The sequence below is a fragment of the Phocoena sinus genome, chromosome 9, assembly GCF_008692025.1.
Source record: "Phocoena sinus isolate mPhoSin1 chromosome 9, mPhoSin1.pri, whole genome shotgun sequence".
In the NCBI taxonomy this organism is placed as follows: domain Eukaryota; kingdom Metazoa; phylum Chordata; class Mammalia; order Artiodactyla; family Phocoenidae; genus Phocoena; species Phocoena sinus.
The window spans coordinates 43,450,767-43,473,148 of NC_045771.1; the positions used below are offsets into that span (position 1 = coordinate 43,450,767).

The 22,382-nt window shown below is 43.2% G+C and overlaps 1 protein-coding gene across 3 annotated transcripts in view; it reads right to left on the reverse strand.

Moving 5' to 3' along the window:
* Positions 1–2,961: 2,961 nt before the first annotated feature.
* BMPER (BMP binding endothelial regulator) overlaps positions 2,962–22,382 on the reverse strand; it is a 269,975-nt gene continuing 250,554 nt past the window's right edge. For all 3 annotated transcript variants that reach the window (XM_032644100.1, XM_032644099.1, XM_032644101.1), the window contains 2 exons: positions 14,277–14,407; positions 2,962–4,337 (listed from right to left, as the gene is read on the reverse strand). In XM_032644100.1, the coding sequence (XP_032499991.1) occupies positions 4,156–4,337; positions 14,277–14,407 (313 nt within the window). In that variant the 3' untranslated portion in view covers positions 2,962–4,155. The remainder of the gene's footprint in view (positions 4,338–14,276; positions 14,408–22,382) is intronic.

Genomic DNA, 22,382 nt, shown 5'->3' on the forward strand with positions numbered 1-22,382 from the left:
GTCTTAATCCCAACGCTCAGGATGTTTGTTGAGCTGAACAGAACACAGCTTAGGTTTCGCTTTACAACAGAAATTTCTGTAAATCTGCTCTCCTGCCTGTGTTCTTTATGTGATGGACCGGCACCGCCACCACCCATCACTCGCCTATCTGCCACCCAACCTGTCACAAAGTTCTCCCCTTGTTTCCTCCTACCTCCTAGTTTGGGAGCTCATCTTCTCTTACCTGGACTTTCTCAGGGGCCTCCCACCTGCTCTTTGGGCTGAAAAGCCCACCTCCACTCCACTCACTGAGACAAAGCTCTGATCACATCACTCCATTGCTTAGGATCTGCCCTGGAGCAGACCTTCCCATCTGGAGCCACAGCCCACAGGGATTTTGGCATCCCTTCCACTATTGGAGCAGTTGGACTGGACCTAAGATGTCCCCAGATGTGATCTCCAGCTGCAAGCAGCCCTATTTACCTCACTACTCAAATGTTATTTCCTGAATGCACTATGACATAAAACTTTGGGAAGCACTGCCCTAAAGATTAAACCCAGGCTCCTTAGCATGACCATGGGACGCTCCACACAGGTGCTTACCCTTCCCCTCAGGCCACGCTGCTTGTGGTGCAGCCACAGTACAGAGCCGCTGGCTGCCTCAGTGCTTTGCTCCCCGTCTACCTGGAACACCCTTCCCCCTTTCCGTAGCCAGTCGCACTCTGAATTATCCTTTAATTCAGGCGCATCCCTACATGCAGATTTCCCACATTAATGTTTTCAAAGCTGGCTTGCTCAAAATTAATTTGAAAGGAAACACAGTAAAGATGGATCTCATGCACGTGTTCATCATTTGATTGATTTAATTAATCCTGTGTAACAACATAGCTCTAAAGCCCAAACGCTCCCCTTCAAGGACTAAATGTCTGGGTTCTTAATTCAAGGTCAACATAATCACCAGCATTAGTTCCTTTCCCCTAATAATTCATCCTGGGCCACTTGAACCTTGCCATTTTTCAAAATTAAAATCCTGAGTTCTTAAAAGGCTTGTATTGATACTTCAGGCTTTAGAATAAGAGACATTTTTTTTGCTTGCTCCTGAGGGTGGTTTACAGAAGATGGCTAATTAAAATATCTTGGTGCCTGTCCCCTAAGGCATCTCTTTCTCCCACACCAAGAGCATTCAGACTCACATCCTTGATACTTGTCAGATCCAGATGAATTTGAGTGACAAACAGTAGCAAGAGTGAACAGAAACCCAGCAAGGAAAAACTCCACATGCAGCTGTTGCAACCATGAGATTGATGTGATTTGATTTATGCAAGAAAAATGTATCAATGACCTACCAGTTACTTTTCTTAATTAGGGTAATGTATTCATGGGCGTTTACATTATTCTCTATACCTCCTTGTGTGTCTGAAATATTTCATAGTAAGAAAGAGTTTTCCAGTCAAAATGGGTTTTTCATGTTCAACAAAAGCTGGGGAAAGAGTCAACCACTGGTCTTTCTCAATTTGAGGGGAGGTGCCCTTTTACAGGCTAATGGTCATGTCACCGAGTCCAAGCTTGTACTGCTCACCACATGACAGGCCAATAAATCAAGAGACGAGTTGCTGGGGCAAAGGAATACCGACTTTATTCAGAAAGCCTGCAGACCAAGAAGATGGTGGACTAGGGTCCTAAAGAACCATCTTACCCTAGTTAGAATTCAGGCTTCTTTTATACTAAAAGGGGAGGGGCTATGGTTGGTTGGTGTAAACTTCTTGGTGTCAGAATCCTTTGTTATTGCAGCTGTCACATAGGTTTACAATGTTCCTATAAACCTTCAACAAGACAAATGTTATTCTCTGTTCTGCAACATTTTATCCCTGTATGAATGGAAAAGTGTTATACCTTGAAAGGTCAGAGCCTTGAGAATGAGGTATCCTGTGTATTTCAGGCTAGAGGCAACATTCTTAACTTGCAGCAAAAGCAATAGAACACAAAGGTTAAAGGAAAAGAAATGGATCCAATAAGGGGTCAGATTTGTTCTTCCCTATTACAGTCAGATACTCAGGAAACGGCGGGTTTAAAGGGGTGGCTTTTCACCTGAAGAACTGGTAATTCTCAATGTGCCACCCTTTTAACAAAAATTGCGATTGTAAATGTCAACAATTCATTTTTCCTCCTAGTGCAAAACTTTTAGTTTAGGACTTTCAAAACATTCTTATTTTCACAGGGAGAGGAAAAAGAACTTGCTTTTACTGAGCACGATCTACAGTTGGCCCTGCGTTTCTGCACAGGTTCTACCAACCGCAGACTGAAAGTATTTGGGAATAAATTTCCAGAAGGTTTCAAAGAGCAAAAAGTAGGTGTAAAAGGGTTTGCACACTGCGTCTCAGGTTACTGTGCAGGTAATCTCACTGGTGGCGGGGTGTTTAGGTCTCCTGATCCTCAACCCTGCCCATATATTACAAAGCCTCTTTGTGTTTCAGAGAAACAGATTATGGCCCCAAATGCTTAAACAGTTGTGGACAAGGTCACAAACCACACCTGGAGCCCAAGTCTCCTACATCCAAGCCCCCTTTCCAAGTGCAGCACTGAAGCACTGGCTGCCTTGGGTCCCAGATACTGAGTTTGGTTATGGCCCAAGCACAACAGTGACAACCACATTCCCTGGTGTCCCAGACAATCACTATTACACTGTGTGACTTATTCGATTTTCTCAAACAGCTGGAGATGCCCCAGTAAAAACTCCAAGCTAATCCTTTAGCTGTCATGAATATATGTAACAGGAACACAAATGTCTTAACAAGCAATGGCACTACGCCGGTCAAAACTTTGGAGGTTTGCTATTATCTACTAATAACACTCTTTATAAAAATGAGTTATTGTAGGGTATATAAAATATATCTAAAGAAAGCTGTTAAAAATGGATGAACCTGAATTTGCCATAGCTTATTTGTAAAGTATAACACAACACATCTTGAAATAGAAAATGCGTTGTTTTAAATCTTAAGCCCTTTATTTACTACAATGCAGAACATTTTATTTTTAGACACCAGTGGGTTTTGTTCTGTTGACATGTTCACTTATTCAGCTGAAAACAAGTCAGGAAAATCACATGGTGACTAGTAGTAAGAGCAAAGCATGCAGACCGTTCTTTGTACTGATGTCAAATCAACCGATCAGTAGAGCCTGCCTTTCTAATAATTAGGACAAATTCACTGTTGCCGAACAGTGTTGGTCTAGGAATCCTCTAGAAATAAAGGCTTTCATTTCATACATGGAATAGTCACAAAATGGAGATAGCTTACTTTAACTCATTGGATTTGCTCATCCTAAATTGCTGTGAGATTCAGAGAAATGGGTATTTTGTCATACGTTGTACAACAGGTTCTTCAAATACCTGCTCATCCTCAATAAAACTAACGAGTCATCCAGACACACCAACATCTCAGTGTGGGACACAGAGGTGGACATATCCATCATACACACATACAAAATTAGGAGACTCAAGGAATATGCAAAGATGGCAAGAAATCATTTGATTCTTCGGTTATGCTCTAGTGACAAATACATATTTCTTGGCAACCAGCCAGTCAGTTCTGGAAATAATATCGGACCATGACCCAATAAAGTCTAACAGCCTCTACCCCTTGCTTTACATGCACCATTAGAGCCTGTCGCCAATCACTAGCCATATTTCTCAGGCATACTTTCCTTTCTTTGGAAGCATGAAATGCCCCTAGATAAATTTGCCATTCTCCAAAAAAACACACTTCCCATTCAACTGCAAATCCTATTCAAATCAAAAATTAATTCAGGCAGGCAGTTTAGATTTCTTAGAAAACTTCTTAAAAATGACAAACGTATGTGATGGTAAAACCATCCAATATGTCTGCATGCTGCCTTATTAAATTAAAAACACCTGGTTTATTTATACAATGTATTCAATGGCTTACAGATTAGGATCCTAGAAACAATACATGTCTTATAGCAAAAAATATACATATAATAATCCACCTATAGTTTATATAAATGATGAAGTGTTTCTGAATATATCTATATATGTACACATATGTACTCCGTGTGTGTAGCTGCAGAATCAGCACACAAGTATCGCAGTCTTTCATTGGCTCTTCCACTTCAGTGTCAAGAACACCAGGTTCAAAGTCTGAAGGAGCGGAACAAAGGTCACCGCTGAGGACAAAGGACTGGCTTGATGCACCTTCCTTTGTGAAGGACCAAGTTTGCTGGACAGTGACAACCAGCAACACACGGCTTATTGCAGGGACCGATCTCATTCCAGTTGTCACAGGTCTTGGCACATCCCGGGCCACAGGTATCGTACACGGCACCGTGCTTACACTGGGTGGCTGAAAAAGAGGAGGTGACGTAGGTGAGATGTGGGGAAGCCATTAGAGCCAGGTTGATTCACCCTCAGCCCCACGCCATTCCCGAAGGCTCACGTCACTGATGGCACTGGTCTCCCCACAGCACAGGTGCAACTCTGCATCCTAACAAAAGAATAACAAACACCCAACACTGCCCAAACACTCTAGGAACCACCTGCACCTAGAAAGACAACATCAAAGATCCACCTGCTGGGCCAGCGAACTTCAAAATGAAATGAAATGAAAAAGCTTTATTCCCAGATAGGACAGACTATACATTAGTCAAGCCTCAAGGAAATCTATAGGTTATTTAGGTATTGAGAATAGTATGAAAAGTTAACTCCAAGTAGTTCTTCCAGCTATTGAGCTGTGATGAATAAAAATAATTTCTGCAACCACCTCGATATTCAAATACACAGAATTACACATACAGGGAAAAACCTGCTAAGGGTATTGGAAATGAGTGACATTTTAATCTAGTGATCATGCGCTGAATTAATCAATTTGAGACAAACTGAGCACGAGTCGGGTAGGGACCAATGGAGAAAAATTAAGATGTGTGACTGGGGAGAGGGAAGTGGCTGGCTGGCTGGTCAGGGAACGTAAATATGATGATGTAGCCAAATCATAGCAAGTTACTATCTTTGTTAACTTGGAGCTGAAATGATTTTGACAATATTCTGAGACTTCCTGAAATTCATGAATACAGTTGTCAGAAAAAAATACTGCCAACATTCTGGAAGTTCTATGACACGTGGACTTTTCCATCTGAGTTAGTTCCAATGACAATCAATCAAAGGTGCAACCCCTCATTCTCAGGAGTAGGAATGTTGATACACTAGGGATTTAGAACAGGGAACCAGGCCGCACAGCAGGAGGTGAGCGGCGGGCAAGTGAGCGAAGCTTCATCTGTATTTACAGCCACTCCCCAGCACTCGAATTACTGCCTGAGCTCCGCCTCCTGTCAGATCAGTGGTGAAATTAGATTCTCAAAGGAGCGCGAACCCTACTGTGAACTGTGCAGGTGAGGGATCTAGGTTGTGAGCTCCCTATGAGAATCTAATGTCTGATGACCTGGGGTGGAGCTGAGGCAGTGATGCTAGCGCTGGGGAGCGGCTGCAAACACAGATTAGCATGAGCAGAGAGGTTTGACTACAGGGAGGCCATAATAAATCAATTGCTTGCAGACTCATATCAAAACCCTATCAGAGAGTGGCCAGTGAAAACAGGCTCGGGGCTCCCGCTGATTCTGCATTATGGTGAGTTGTATCCTTATTTCATTATATATTACAGTGTAATAATAATAGAAATAAAGAGCACAATAAATGTAATGTGCTTGAATCATCCCCAAACCACACCCCCTCCCTGCCCCGGTCCATGGAAATACTGTATTCCATGAAACCAGTCCCTGGCGCCCAAAAGGCTGGGGACCGCTGATTGGAAGAATCCTCTTGAAGAACAGCAATAACAATCCAGCCTCCAGCCGCACTTGCCTGTGTCTGCAGTTGCTGACACACAGCTCCTAGAACACTTGGAAATCTCCAGAGTGACGAGTGTCTTTTGTATGCTGGTAAGGACTGGTGCCTAGGGTCCCTAGATAGCTTCAGGATGGGGGTTGGTTACCAAAAAGACCTAGGCATGATTAGAGGGTTGGAACTTTCGGCCCCATTTCCCAGGGATGGGAAGAGGGATTGGATATTGAATTAATCACTTTCAGCCAGTGATTTAATCAATCATGCCTACATAAGGAAATTTCCATACAGAGCCCTAAATGACTAACGACAGGTTCAGAAAACTTTGAAACTGGCAGACACATTTAGGTGCTGGGATTATGGTGTCCTCACTCCACTGGGACAGAAGCTCATATGCACTGGGACCCTTCTAGACCTTACTCTCTGTACCTCTTCATCTGGCTGTTCATTTGTATCCTTTATAATAAACCAGTAAGAGCAAATAAGTGTTTTCCAGAGCTCTGTGAGCAATTCTCGTAAATTATTAAGCCTGAGAGGGGAGGGGGTTGTGAGAACACCTCTCTCCCCCGACTTTGTAGCCAAGTGGAGCAGAAGTGAGGGTAACCTAGGGACTCAATACTTGCAGCTGGCATCTGAAGTGAGGCGTCTTGTGGGACTGAGCCCTTAAACCTGTGGAGGCCGATGCTAACTCTGGGCAGTTATTCTCAAAATTGAATGGAATTTTAGGACACCCAGTTGGTGTCCAGAGTGTTGGAGAACTGGTTGGTGTGAGGAAAAAAAAAAACCAACCCGCACATGTGGTGTCAGCTTATTGTGAGTAAAAACAGTTCGTTTCCAGGGCACTGGGCTTTTCCTTATTTCCCAACATGCTACTTATCCATTTTAAAGTAGTCCGTCTATGAAAGTTACTTCAGTTAAGTAAACTGCATGTGCCACTTGTTTTCCGCCTGGATCCTAACTGACACAGTGGATAAGTAAAAATTTACTACTATTCTTTAAGGCTACTTTCCCTAACGTTACCTCCACCATGTAGCTCTAGTATGCTGTTTTGGCTTCTCATAATTTCATTCTATTCCTTAGGCCACTAGGAACCTCCTGGAGCCACTGTCAAGCTCGGTGAATGTCACCACCATTCACCCTATCTTTCCCTCTTTTAGACTCAGTTCCCAACCTTTTCTCCTTCCTCTCTTGTCTGGATAGGATGTCCCTTGACTGTATACTCAGAGCACCTGGTGCCCACCTCTATCCCTGCATTTGCAACATGAAATTATAATCATCCATTTCCTTGTCCTCTCTTTCTCCAACTAAATCTAGGCTACTTGAGGGAAGGGCCGTTTTGTTTATTTTCAGCAGTAGTGTGGTGTTTAACATGTAGAAGGGACTCAGAGAGCTGCTGTGTGATTGATGCATTGATAGATGGATGAGTGAGTGAGTGGATCAACTTAATTCTTCTTCTTTAAATCTCTTAACTTATGCATTTCTGATAATCTTTTGACTTTTCACGGATCCCTTCCAGGTTCTCTTTTTCTCTTCTCGGTGATTAATAGAATATGCTATACATTGGACATGCCTAATAATTTGGAAACACCCTAGCTGAATATCATATTCACAGCAAATAATTGTATCCATGTGTTGTTCTATTTTTATGGATCAGTGGTGTTCAAAGCTGGAAATCAGGGTCGACAGAGAACTTCCCAACGCCTGGACTCCCACCCCAGACCAATTAAATTAGAACCTCTGAAGGTAGAACCAGGTTATCAGTATTTTAAAAATAATTTTAAAAATACTCCCCAGCACAGTTAATTTTAATGGGCAGCCACGTTTGAGAACTGGTCCTGTAAACAACCCTCACATTCATGCTTCGGTCACTGTAGAGACTCACACCTTTTCAGCAAAGAAGAGGGCAACGAGTATTTCCAAAGTGGAAGTAGGTGCACATTGAAAAGCTCCTGCTGTTTCCCACCTTCCTCCACCTAAAACTCTACTGGAGCTCTTCCCAGTCTCAGCGCACTCATCCTCTCTTACTGATGACTTAGGACATCTGCAGGAGCACCTTAACCCACCTCCCTACTGCCTCTCCTCATCAGCACCCAGCCTTCATTTGCCATTTCTGCTTTCTGACCCATCTCTTCCAGGAACTTGCTCTGTTATTTGTCCTTTTCCATGCACATTTATCTCCTCTGTCTCTGTTGGCTCCATCCTCTAAATATTGGAAACATTTTCAGGTCAACACTAATCTTTAGCAAAGTATTCCCTCACCTATCAGACTTCTTACCTCCAGACTTCATAGAAAAGTTCACAGTCATTTTATCCAGTTCCTGTGCCATGAATTACCATTGGTGACCTACCTTCCTCACCCACCATTTTACTGAAGCAGTTCCCGCCGACGTTTTCCACAATGACCATATCCACGGACATAGAGGCAGTCCCCATTCTCACATGATCTCACCACAAAACATTTAGTCTTTTTGTCCATTTTATCTTATGACACTGAAATTTCTAGATTCTTCTGCTAACTTCTTGCAAACACCTTCTCTCTTGGGCTTATTTACCTGCTCCCTGGCACTAAATGTTCAAATTGCCTCCAAGACTATTCCCCTGACATTCTCTTCTCTTCCCCTTCCTTCTCTTCCTCTCTCTTCCCGTCCCTCTTTCTCTCTTCATCAGTTACTACAGTATTAGCTCTAATTTCCAGTCAAAAAGCTCTGAAATTGATTATCAACTGTTTGGATTCTCTTCCCAAACCAATCATTTTCCAAGTCTTAACTCAAACGTCACCTCCTCCGAGTTGCTACTTGGATCTCCCCCAGGATACCCTTCCCTCTTCATCCAACAGCACTTTTCACATTATAGTTATGTTTACCTGTTTTAATCCCCCAATTACTGTGCAGCTGTAGTTTTAATCAGAGATGCTCACAAGAGCCTCCTGAGGGTCTTTTAAAAGATACATATTCCTCAGTCCCTTCCCTAAAGATTTTTGCTCTGTGTCTACAGTGGAGCCTTGGGTAGCTGTAGATTTTAAAGGTTCCAGGGGTCACTACAACAAGCACCCCTGGTTGAACAAAATGAACCACTGAGTCTGGGACTCCTGAGGGCAGAGTCCTTGTCTTCTATGATGCAAAGTTCTGGCATAGGGCCAGGCACAGAGGAACAGCTTAATAAATGTCTGCGCCTGTTGGATGATGATTTCATCTTAATGATGTTCATTCCATCATCCCGGTTTCCAAGCTGGATTACATTTGGCTGGCCTTAAGTTCATTTTCCACTCTGCTGCTTCCGGAATGCCTCTTTCAACTCACTTTACCCTCCAGATACTTTGCTCCCTTTTAGATCTTGCAAAGATCCCTTCCAGTATGAAAACTCGGCAGAATTCCTCTCTCCCACCCATGTTCTTCCTTCTCCCTCCTCTCCTATAGACATGCATTCTCCCATGTCTTTTCCTCTCTCTGACCTCTCAATTCTTTCTTCTAATTCCACCACTTAATTTTCTACTGCTCCTCTGTGACACCTTACCTTTGACTACTGAACACTGAGATTTCCCTCACCATCTACAGGTAGAAATTAGAAGGTTGAAAATGAAGAACTACTAGAAAAAACAAAAAGGATCTTTTCCATCATCTCCATTCAATTCAAATTAAATCAACAAACATCTACTGAGTATCCACTATGTGGCAGGCATTCTCTTAGGCCAGGGAATCCAACGTGAATCAGATATCATCTCTGACCTTCAGTCTCAGGAGCCTGGACTTACAGCCAAATAGGTGAAGAGGACACATAAACAGATTGTTAATTAAGTGCAAGATGTACACGTTAGACAGTGAAAACAAAGAACAGTGGAGGAATAAGACAGACATCAACTCAGTGTGGAGGGTTGGGTAGGGATCCAGGAAGACTTCAGAGAATAGATCCCACTTAGATCTTAAAAGGTGAGTAGACACTGTCAGTCAGACAATGGCAGGAAGAGTTTCCCAGGCAGAGACAGCACTGAGAGCCAAGGTGGGGGTGGGGAGTAGGGGGTAAGGGGGTGTCAGCAACAACAAGCAGCCATGACCCAATCAGAAATGGGAGGATCCTTGCTTTGTTGGAGGAAGGGAGCATGGGATTTGAGTGGGAGGAGACAGAGGCAGAGAAGTAGGCAGGGGCTGTAAGCCTTGAGGAAGAGGAATCTTGCAAGGGTTTTAAATGGGGGGATGACATGATTAAATTTGCCTTCAAACTGGCACAACTTTTAGAAGATCCTAGAAAGTTAATCCTGACTTGGACCTTGTTTTATTACCCTCTGTTAATCCATTTTTTTTCAAACTTATAAAAGGCAAACAATACCTTTTTACAACATAAATGATTTGCATAGGGGCATTTGAAAAGGCTTCATTTGATCAAATACATTTTTTAAAAACCAGGAAACTATCAAAGTGGTTAGGGTTAGCAGGTACTTATTCTCAAGGGGGCACATAAGCAGCTACTCTGTAATGCGTGCAAGGATCATTATACGTTACTTTCTGTGGGACCCCATAAAGGCGCCACGTGTTGACTTCAATAATTTGCTCAATAAGTGTAGATCTATGCCCTCTGGAACTCACTGTCCCCATGTGCCCTTACTGTGCTGAAGGTCACAGTGCTGACCTTACCTCCTAATCCTTTACAGGATCCTTTCCCAGTCAGCCAAGGGAAAGGTGAGTGTGTATAAGCAGAGCAGAGTTGCTGCAGGGCAGGGGCTGGAATCACCTGGAGTTTGTAGAATAAAACAAGGAGGAAACTGCTCACAGAACCCAGCAGACTATCTCATGTGCTGCCGGAACACACACACCACTCTGAATATCCCAGCCCCTTGCCCACTTAGAAAATGTATTCCTCAAAGTGCGGTGACAATTAGTAGTGGCACCTACAGGGAGGTTGGTAGAAAATCTACTAAGGACAGCAAAGTAAGATGCAGGAGCAAGGTCATAGCAAAGTTACAGAGTCAGAAGGTACCAAGTAACAAGTATCAATGATAAGGAACAAGTGAATAGAAATTGGAAAGATCTACAGAACAAATATTTCCGTAAATTAGTGGATGCTTACATAAATAAATATATATTCATAGATATATATTTTTTTCTACGGTGCACTTGCTTATTTGTGTTCTCACAATAATTAAGAACAGTGGCTATAATGCAAATTGACCTAGGTTTGATTCCTAGCTTTCTTAGTTTCCACCTCTGTGATTTTTAGCAAATTACTGAAATATTCTAAGCCTTAATGTGCTTTACAGTAAAATGTGCGTAACAGAATGTTAACATATAGATGAGAGTGGGGATTAAATAAGATAAAATGTAACACAAAGTTCTAGTATAGTCCTTGGGGCAAAGGAGGTGCTTAGAAAATAGTACACATTAATATAAATGGTCGTTAATGAAACTTTTAGAGACCTTCACAATAGCCCTCTGCACATTGTATTGTATTTAGTCATTCCTGCACTAAACTAGAGTTTCATTAGTCCTCCTTGCCACAGCTAGTGGGCATACGCTTCATACGTCATGCTAGTGCTAAAATCCACCTTAGCCTGGGAGATGTCACTTGTTCATTCAGAGTTTCTTGCCTGGCTGGCTTCTTATTTGTTCAACTTCCAAGCCTTTTACCCTGGAAAATTTCTCTTCTCAGTATTAAGTGGCCTTAAGTGCTGTCATAAGTCAAAAGATGTGGGAACTAAAAATTAGTAAAGAGTATTCTTATAGTCTTCACTATTCCAGACGACTCAGAAATGAATCTACTGAGAGATGCTGCATATCTCCGTAAATACCAACTATCAATTTGTGGAAGTTCAATATGAGTGTGAGTGTGTGTGTGTGTATAAAAGGTTCCCCTGCAATCAAACACTGACAGAGGTATACTTCACTCAGATGGTTCTGCTAATTTTAAGTGGTGAATGGAACCTTTCAGAAGCTGTATTCCTTTTCCATTAGAAAAGTCATTTTAGCTGCTGAGATTCAGTCCCTAAACTCAGGATCCTGGGGTGGGGAAAGTGTAGTCCTCAAATGCATTGGGTGCACTGAACCGGTGTTCAATACAGCCTGGCATCAGGAAGAGAGGGTTCACATGTTCCGTATCTGATATGATCCTCATCACAGCACCATACCTAATAAAATTAATAAAGTTCTGCTGAGCCCCACATTACACCAGGATGAATGGCTGGGGCTTGAGTCCATACATTTTATTCATTTCAAAGCAGAGAAAAGGAGACGGGCATATTCAAGGTGTGGTGCAAGGACCCAGTCTCTCACAATCCTGCCCTTCCTATACTACCCCACACTGAGGCGCTAGGTGGGAGGTAAGCCAGTTAGTCTCACCTTTCAGGAGCCTCAGCCATACCTTAATATGGGTCATTTTTATCAACTCAATCCTCCTCTGGGAAGACAGCATTGATAGAGAGGCACTCTTGCCGTGGAAAGTGAACTCAGACAAAGATTGGACTTGGGCTTGCAGAGGAGAGAGCAAAACCAAAAGGGAAGTTCACAAGTAGATAAAAGGGTCTGAGAGCTTTATAAGGACATGGATTAGTGACTGTGTCAAGGGGTGGCTTGAGGAAGCTTTAGTAACCCCCAAAACGCTCGTCGTCCTACTCCCCCAGAGCCACCCAAATAAGCATACAAATTAACTCCGCAGTTTCAGCTCTGGTTGCAGGTCAGAATCTCCTGAGAGGTTTCAAATGATACACAAGGCCAATCAATTAAAGCAGGATATCTCGGCAAGGGGCCCAGGCATAGTTTTCTGGTTTATCTTTTAAGCTCCCAGAGTGGCTCCAATGTCCAGCCAGATTGAGACCCACTGTCTAAGTGAACACGACGTCCATGCACTGAAAATATAGACAAAGGCAATTCTTGAGCCCTCTTCCAACCGGATGACAGCTCCGGCCCTCCACCAGAGTAGACCCTCTAGAGTTAGCAGCGCCACGAACTGCCTTCTTTTCTAACAGCACAGCTAAGGTTTCTAGGATTCCTGTAGAATGTTGCAAACCCCAGTCTCTCCCTACCAGGCAAATCTGGTCCTTTGCAGAAAAACATTTGCCAACCCTTGCAGTAAAAGACAAACATTTAGTCATCTCATCTTCAGGTCTAAATAAGAGCAGCAGTTACTACTGAGTATCTTCTATGAGTTGAGCACTCTTCTAAGATGTTTCACGTACATATCACTAATGCTTATAACTCTGCAGAGTACAGATTATTGTACATTTCCAAAATATTTCTAAAATCTCTCTTCTTCCTCCACACACTGCCTCCATCTGAATCCAAGCCACCATCATTTTGTCACCCCAAAGACTGCAATGGCCTCTTGCCTTCAATCTTGCCCTATTCAATGTATTCTCTACACAGCAGCCTCTACACAGGGCGATCTTTCAAAAGCAGAAGGAGGGTTGCTTAAAGCCCATCAGTGGCTTCCATTCTTCTTGGAATAAAAGCTAGACTCCTTCCCAAGACTTGCAGAGTCCTGCAAGCCGGCTCTGGCTTCAACTCCACTCTCATCTTGTGCCCCTGTTTCCCCGGCCCTCCGCACTGACTCCCTTCCAGTTTGAGAGCGGCTCTTATTCAAATATGTTTCCTCTGCATGGATCTCTTGCCCTGAGTCCCTTGGATCCTTCAATGCTCGGCTGGAACATCATCCCCACAGAGACGTGCTCCCTCTTCTGCATCTAAGTAGCCACCGACTCCCTCCCCATTTGTTTTCTCTTGCTCTGCCCTATTTGCCCCCTCATCACCCTTACCACACTTAGCAAGTCTCTACCGTGCTCGACTTACTATTTTTGTCTGGCTCTCTCTCCCACTGGGCTGCCAGCACCTCGATGACAGGGACCTCACCTCATCTCTTACAGTCACCAAAGTGCCCACAGTGCTTTGTTCAATGCCTAGTACTTAGCCACTTTGTAAGAAACATTTCTGGGATGAACAAAGGAGTCCATTTTACAGATATCAAATAAGCTAATTCACTTGCCTGAGATCAAAGAGCTAAATGACTATTACAGCAATCTGTCTCTCAGAAGGAAAAGAATGTTCTACTAGTGTTTGTATAACCATTTCTCTCTTTCAAAAAAAAAAAATCACACTTATCCTGAAGACCTTAAATGACTATAATTGTCCCAAATCTCCTTTGCTCCACACATAACAGAAACCACAGCTGTGACTGTCCACGTGCTAAGCACATCCAGCTGGTAGCTTGAGGTTAGGAGGATTTTGCAGCAGTGGAAATCCTTAAATTGTTCAAATGTGCTTGTCACAAAGCATTTCTCTTAAGTGCTTTCTACCCTGCCCAGTGGGAAGCCCCTGTGTTTTATCAAGTTGAAATCCAGCTGGGCCACTGATAAGATTTCCCTCTAGCCAAGGGAGCGTGTGACCATTCCCATCATCAAGTCTTTTCTATTGCTATCCTGGGCACTGGAGTGAGTTTCTGATGTTTGGATCGGCCGGGAACTTCTCACCTGCACAGTTCTGCAGAGGCTCCCAGTGCACGCTGATGCCCTCTCTCTGGCAGGCGCGGGTATACGCCAGGAATGACTCGCAGTAACAGTTCTTATGGGATGGACATTCACACATATCTGTCACGCAGGACCTAAGGGACCCAATAAAAAGAAATGAACATTCAAAAATATCAAATTATCAAATGTCCTAAATGCAGCTTGGAGAAAAGGGGTGGGTGGGTGGATGTCAACCCTTGATTGGACATTAAAGGTTGCTATTTTAGGTTGGAAACCTAAAAATGATATAAAAATTCTGCATGAAACCTTACTGGATACCTCTGAATAATGTGACATCAGGTTCCCTTTCTTTTAGAGCAGGACCGGCCAACAGAACTTTCCGTAATGATGGAAATATTCTATAGTCTCCACTGTCCAAAGTGGTAGCCACTAATCATATCTAGCTATTGAGCACTTGGAATGTATCCAGTGTGAATGAAAAACCGAATTTTTTATCTGGCTTAATTTTAATTAATTTAGTTGCAAACAATCACATATGCCTGTCGGTTACCACGTTGGGAAGGCAGCTCTTAGAATATAGTCCCTATTCAAGGTGCTGCCATTTTCTGAATAGCTCTGATATATGAATAACAGGTTCTATTACAATATAACCCAAATAGTGACCAACTTGATGAAAGCATAAAATCTCACGGCTTTCTGAGGACAAACAATTAGGATTCAATTTTGCAATATCTTAGAATCTTAGTCTTTTGAGGAACACACTGAACCTCGTCCTTTAGAACATGGGGTGACAAATTCCAAACAAAGCAAAACTATCAGGCCCCTAATTAGACTGAAAGATAAAGGCGACTGAGCCAAGGTCTTTGTTGCTTAAGTTTAAATGTGGAAATGATGGGCCAGGACGTAAAGAGAACTGAAATGTGTTTTAAATACAGACTAATAAATTTTCAAATATGCTGACCTTGGGGGCATAGTAACAACCTCACACTGGAATATGATATTACAGTTTACAAAGGACTTTCACATGCAGTCTGTCACTGAGTGCTAAATAGGATGTAGCGTAGTCCCTGTTTTATAAATGAAAACTTCATTTTACAAATGAACAGATAGGCCCAAAGTCACATTAATAAGTGGCAAAAGAGTGAATTAAATTACGCCTCCCGAGACTAGTGCTCTTTTTGTCATCGCATACCAGCATCCTCGTCTTCATCTTCCAGCAAGTTTACTGTCTAACGATTTTGACTTAACATTTTATGCAAGATGCTCAAGATTGATAAAATTAGACTACGCTTATTTTTTTCATACCCTGTTCAGCAAAACCTCTTGCTTACAGAATCTAATTCAAGGCTGGAAGCAGAAAAAAATAATATTCAAGATTACAAATAGCACCAGTGATCTTGAAAAGTGATCAGGACATGGTCATCCAATGTTACTATGTGAGCATTTCCTCTGGGTGTGAGACATGTGTACATACCTGATTATAGAGAGTAACCTGCTAGCTCTGGGTGGAGCTGGTGCACTGCCTGCTCTGAACAAGAATTAAATGGCAGAAACCATATTAAAGAATCAGTAGACTCACCGTGTACCCTCAAAGTTATTACATTTCAACACTCAAGGGCACAGCCTTGGAAATTGGGAACTAAACTGGAATAAAAGAGAGATGGATCTGAAGCCTCAAGAGGGCTTCCATTTCATCGAATGAGAGATCATTTTATGCCTGGTACTTAAGACACAATAATCAGCACAGGAAAACTACTCTCTCTTCTCTCTGTAATAATCAAGGCTGTATTTCTTAATACCTTCTCCACTTGTAATACAGAAAACCTGTGAAATTGTGTTCACCAGCAAAGCCTTTCCAATATTAGACACACATGTTGTGTCTTTAAATTCATGTGGAGCCTCCGGGCTTCCAAGAAGAGCCAAATAAAGGCTGTCCTTAAAACAGCCTCTGAATGTCTGAGTATGAACCCTCCTCAACATCGTTTCCTTTGTTGTTTCGACTTTTATTTCAGACTAACCCACACTGGTCACATTCATGCTCAGACTTCACAGCAACATTTTCAGCTGCCCTGGTCCTACCCTCCAAGCCCGCTTCTGCTTCACATCTGGCAAGCACCCTCTTTCCTGGCCCAGGGATATGGGTCTCTTGCCCTTGTACTCAGCTCCCACTGACGTGACAAAATTGGGATGGCACCTCGTGGGCCTGGTAAAATGATGGTACTTGTATGGAAAAGATCTCAATAGGAGGAAGTGCGTCCTCTGCTTTGAAAGAACGTCTAATGCAATTCTGTAAAATTGTGTGGACAGTCAACAAACAGAATTTAACTTGTTTGTGTGAAGGGATTGCTGGCCAATGTTTTCCTTCTTTTCTCTTTATTTATTCCAATTGTCTTATGAAGCTATTTATACAATTTAAAATAAATTATGGACAGCTAAATCCAATTCACTGAGACTGCTGAGAGAAAATGTTCTAAGCACATACTTAATAATTGCTACGTACACGTACTCTACCCCACCGACAGACTGCTCTGGCCCCTCAGACACAATCAGTTATATAGCTACCCTTTAAAACTAAGGAAGATTTGGGCTTCTTCTATTACTTATTCTATTGCCACTCATGAGAAACAACATTTGAGGGAAAGACGTTTGTCAAAATCAGCCCTTGACTTGAAATATTTCTAAAGTCACGTATTTCTAAAGGCTTGAAAGATGTGTTTTGTCAAAGAAGTTAAAACTATGTCTTTTTTTCACTTGTCAAGTTGATTTTTATGCAAAATTGTGCCCAGGGTTTGTGAGAGAATGGAGAAATAGACAGTGCATACTCTGCTAGAAAAGTGTAAAACTGTTAGCTCTTATGTTGAGCATTTTGCTCTACTCAGCTTTTACATGAATTACCACATTTACTCCACACAGAAATGGATATGAGGCAGGTCGTATTACTAGCCCACTTAACAGAAAGGGAAACTGAAGCTTGGACATGTTAACAAGTTGCCCAGGGTCACATGGCTGATGACAGACCCGGAACCGCAAAACCAGGACTGAACTTAGGTCTTTCTAATCTCAACACTCATATTCATAACACCACTAGAAGATCTTTCTAGAGAGCAATTTGGCAATACTTATAAGTAGCCCTAAGAAACGTTCTTATCCTTTGATAGGGAAATTCCACATCTAAGGAAATAGTAACGCATGTGGACACTTTATATACAGGGGTTTCATCACAATGTTGTTAAAATGAAAAAAAAAAAAAGAAAGAAAAAGAAATAACCTAGATTGCCTACAGTAGGGGCCTGGTTAGATACATTTAGGTGACCACTATGATGAAATACTCTATGGCTATTACAATGCTGTTTAGGAAATGTATTTTAAAATGCGAGGAAATGTTCAGGAAGGATTAACTGAAAAAGAGCAACACTGTTTCAGTCTTGTGTGGTCACACACAGAAAACAAAAATCACTGAAAATAGATATGCCCAAATATTCCTAACAGTCCACTCAGAGTGGTGGCTCTTTTTATTTTCCTCCGTATTTTCTACAATGAACACATATCACCTTTCTAAAAAGATAAAAAATCAGTGTATTTTTTAAACAACAAAAAGAACGACATAGGACATATTAATATTTAAATCCAAATTTAGGAACTAGAGTGAGAAAATAAAGAATGGGAGAAAATCAGAGTTTCCGTTTGTAGATCTTAGTTATTAAATACTTCTCCAGCTAAAATCTTTCCAATCTGTGGATCGGGGGCCTCCTGACATAGGCTGTGATTTGATTCACTTTATGTTGTCCTCAGATTTCCACGTCATTGATCTACTGATGCTTTGAACTTGACATCCAGGCGGATGGAATGGATAACAGAATAATTATGCATGCTTCTGCTGGTTACAAAGGAATTTATTAAGAGAAAATAAAAGCATCCTCGTATGCCTTTCAAATGTCAGGGAGGGGCAAAGCTACTGTCATTCAATTCCTGTTTATCACAATAATTCAGCGTGAGGAAAATCTAATTTATGACACAGTGGAGTTGAATTTTTATATGTTAATGGAAGATTATGGTCCTTTCCTTAGTCAGTATTCACCGATATCTACATTTATATTCATTTTACAGAATCAGTAGCAGAATGTTATCACTTTCAGGAGTTACTGAGATTTATGGCTTTGGCTTCTCTGCTTTCATGGCATTATTCTGTCAGCAGTGTCCTGTTTGGTGCTGAGTTCTTGGTCCGAAAACACCGCCACCCATTGCTCCAGAGTGAAAACACAGGTTGCACTGCAATTAAGATTCACAAGGAATGCTCTGCAGGTAAAGGGCACTGGCCTGTGCGGTCCCTTTAAGGCATACTTTCTGTCACAGGAGCTTTTAATTCATGTACCTAGAAATGCTTTTCTGATGTATCCTCCCTGCACTTGGCATCTTTCCTGACAGCAGAGAGGTGCAGGCAGGACTCTTGCTCCGTGGGGTTTGCATAGCTGCATGGTGCAGAGATATGGAAAGAGGACGCCAGGAGCTACTGCAGGGTCCCAGGGAGCTGATGCCGTGCTTGCCAGCACTTTGTTACACCACCTGCCTCCCTTCTCTAACCATTTTATGTACGTGTGCCGTGTGTCACTAAGACCCTTTGAAGGCTTTTCCTCATAGCACCCAGCAGAGTACGAGTATCAGAAGCCATCTGTGGTCCCTTCCCTCCCTGAAATACAACTTATCACAACTTATCTGCAGGGGAGCCCTCCTCATCTTTTTCCCTCCCTCAAGTTACAACCACTGCCTCCTGCAAAGCTCTAAGAGAGTAGCCACTAGCCACATGGAGCTCTTTAAATGGAAATTTAAGTTAACTACGATTAAATAAAATTTAAAACTCAGCTCCTCAGTCACACTAGCCACATTTCAAGTGTTCAGTGGCCACATGCGGCTAGTGGCCACCATATTGGACACTTATACCAGTTCCATCACTGCAGAAAGTCCTACTGGTACTGGACGGTGGTACCAAGTATGCAGCTCCATCTATGTTGGGAAACCATCCCTGTCCTCTGCAGAGGGATTTATGGGTGTAGTGAGATTAAGATGAAGTTCACTCCTGATGTCTTACCGGGCACCTACAGAAAAAGTTCAAATTTCTTGGCCTCAAAAAGTCAAGGTCGGGCTTCCCTGCTGGCGCAGTGGTTGAGAGTCCGCCTGCCGATGCAGGGGTCACGGGTTCGTGCCCCGGTCCGGGAAGATCCCACATGCCGCGGAGCAGCTGGGCCCGTAAGTCATAGCCGCTGAGCCTGCGCGTCCGGAGCCTGTGCTCCGCAACGGGAGAGGCCACAACAGTGAGAGGCCCGCGTACCGCAAAAACAAAAACAACAACAAAAAAGTCAAGGTCCCTAGCGATCTAGATCATCCCTCTTTCTTCTCCACTCATTCTTTTATCCAGTCACATATGAGTGTCTTATTAACCCTCAGGTTTCCTTCTGCCTTGCTGTTCCTGCCTTGAATGTGCCTCCTTGTCTTTTCCACTGGAAAAGTCAGATGCCTATCCTTTAAGACAGTTCAGATTCCTCCGTGGTGCTCCCTGACTGGCCCAAGAAAAGTTATCCCCTTCCTATTGGGTCTTATCCCCTCCACACCTTTATTCTTGCGCAGACCCTTTGAATCCTAATTACCTCTTTCCCTGTTTCAGGAGGAGGACTGTATCTCGCTCATCCAGCCAAGCACTGTGCCTTGCACACACAGCTCATTAAACGTTCAGTGAATCATCAAAAGTGGATGAGAATGGCCTGCCTGATACCCTTCACACAGCTTGCACAGGGTCAGACAGTTGGACACCGATATCTGAAGGATATGAATCCATCCTTGCCCCTACTTGCTGGCCACTGGCCTAACATGGCCACGGCATGTGGGCTGCTGGCCACGGCCACCTAGGAATGAAGCTGCTTCTACAAGAACGTTTCCGCCATCGTTTTCATTTTGAACTTTTTGCACCCCTCTCCTGTATCCCAGAGGATTTCTTTTTAATTTAATGAGTGGTGGAAAAAAGGATTTGATGAGAGACTTCTGCATTCATGACACATTTTCGGAAAAGCACATATCCAAAATTGTAGGAGCAACCTATAGCTCTTCTTGTTACTAAAAAGGCAAGCCTCCAATGCTGCTAAAATCAAAACATCAAACAACTCTCCGCTTCTTAGCAACAGCATACCAAGTGATTTTCCCTTTGTTTTTTCTGGCATGAGGGCCACCCCTGCCAGAGAGAAGCAAGTGCTCATGACTTTGCTACCCAAACACAGTTTTGAAGACAGATATCTGAACCATTGGGAACTCTCCACGCTCTGCTTCTGGGGAAACAGAAGGGCAAGCCAGGAGTGACAGCAGCCAGCCCCATCTGGGAGCCAGAGTCAGAGCTCTGGCTTTCCCCTCTGCCACCAGGAAGGGTCTTTGGCTGGGCTATGTTGTTTAATCTGGAGGGCGGCTTTCCTAGGATCAACACCAGAACAAGACCGGAAGATGACTAGAAAACCACCCTGGGGTCATATGGCTTTCCTTGCTCCGTATATCTGGAAAGTTCACAGAAGCAAGTGAAGGCATCTCAGGCTTGTTAGTGCCTGGGAATCGATGGGAAAGGCTACGTGAGACAGAGTCCTTGTTAGATGGACAGAGCGTGTTTAGCTACCAAGAGCCTACTTAAAATTTCACGTATACTTTAACCCTTGAATTCTGCCTTGACCTCCCTAACCTGAGTTACATGGAAGTAACCAGAGGTAGTAGGCACAGTCAGTACCCATGTCACATTATATCTAAGAAAACAACTCCACACATAACTCAGTAGTGGCTACCTCAGGTCTCCTCAATACTATAGTATATGGGCACCCTTACACTTTCACACACAAAAAACACACTCTGACCTAAAAAACAGGGCCCAAAGATTCAATACTGTGAACTATGAGATTGCTTTATTTAGTTGTCACTGAGAGTGTGGGGCAAACTTGCAGAGCCAGCCAGTAGGGAATCCCTGCTGCCCCCTGCAGACCCTTCCTGGGCTAGCCACAGTTTGGCATTACCATGGCTTAACTACGGGCGAGAATAACTGAAAGCAAATATTGGCTTAAATATTGGTTCCAAGTGGCCTGGGGTTGCCAGGCCAGTACAGCAAGGTCAGGCGTTTCTGGATGGGCTTGTGCATTTCATGAACTCTATCCTAGGAGACAGGGCAGGAGACTCTGGGAGGCCAGCTGTTTCTCTGGTTGTGGATCTTGAATTTATCTGCAGTCCAGCTTTCACCACCACCAAAACACACACACACACACACACACACACACACACACACACATATTAGACCCTGAGCCCACTCCTTAGTGTGAAGAATTCATTGAGCCCTGTTTGTTCCAGAGAGAGGCACGGAGATGAAGAGAGAGGCACCGTACTGAGAAGGGGAAATCGTACAGATACGAAAAACCAAACTCTTAATGATGTAATGCCTGCTATAACGGGCAGGCAGCTAGAGCAATGGGCAGCTAGAGCAACTAATTTCACAGGGGCGGGCAGGGTGTCCAGAGGTTTCACAGAGTAGGAGAGACGCAGGAACTGGGTCTTGAAGGATCTGTGGAATCATGTTTGGTTAGAGAATGAAGAAAAAGAAATTCCAGGCAAAGAGAGGGGTCCCAGGAAAAGCCCAGAGTTTCCAGTTACTCTAGAGGTAATAGCCACGGTCGGAAGGCATACCCATGTCACATTATACCTAAGAAAACAATTCCAAGCATAACTCGGCAGCGGCTGCCTCGGTTCTCCTTAACACTATAAGGGCACAGGGTTTTCAGAGTAAAAGCCTAAGTCACAGATCTGAGATATGACGATCATGTGACCCAAACTCCAGTGTTAAAAAGCAAAACAAAAAGTCCCTGACAGGCAGTCACAGAGCTGCTCCCGAAGACCTCGTTCCTCACAGAATAGCCTGGCAGGTCTACTGTTAAGGCATTTCTTTCTTTTAGGCATTCCAATCGTCATCATCTCCATCCTTAACTCCTCGGTGTGACACCGGTGCCACACAGACTGCGTGAGTGTGCTGGTGCCCATGCTGACTCTTCCACTATCTTCCTGAGCTCCCCACTCAGCCCCATGTGTTTTCATCTTCTT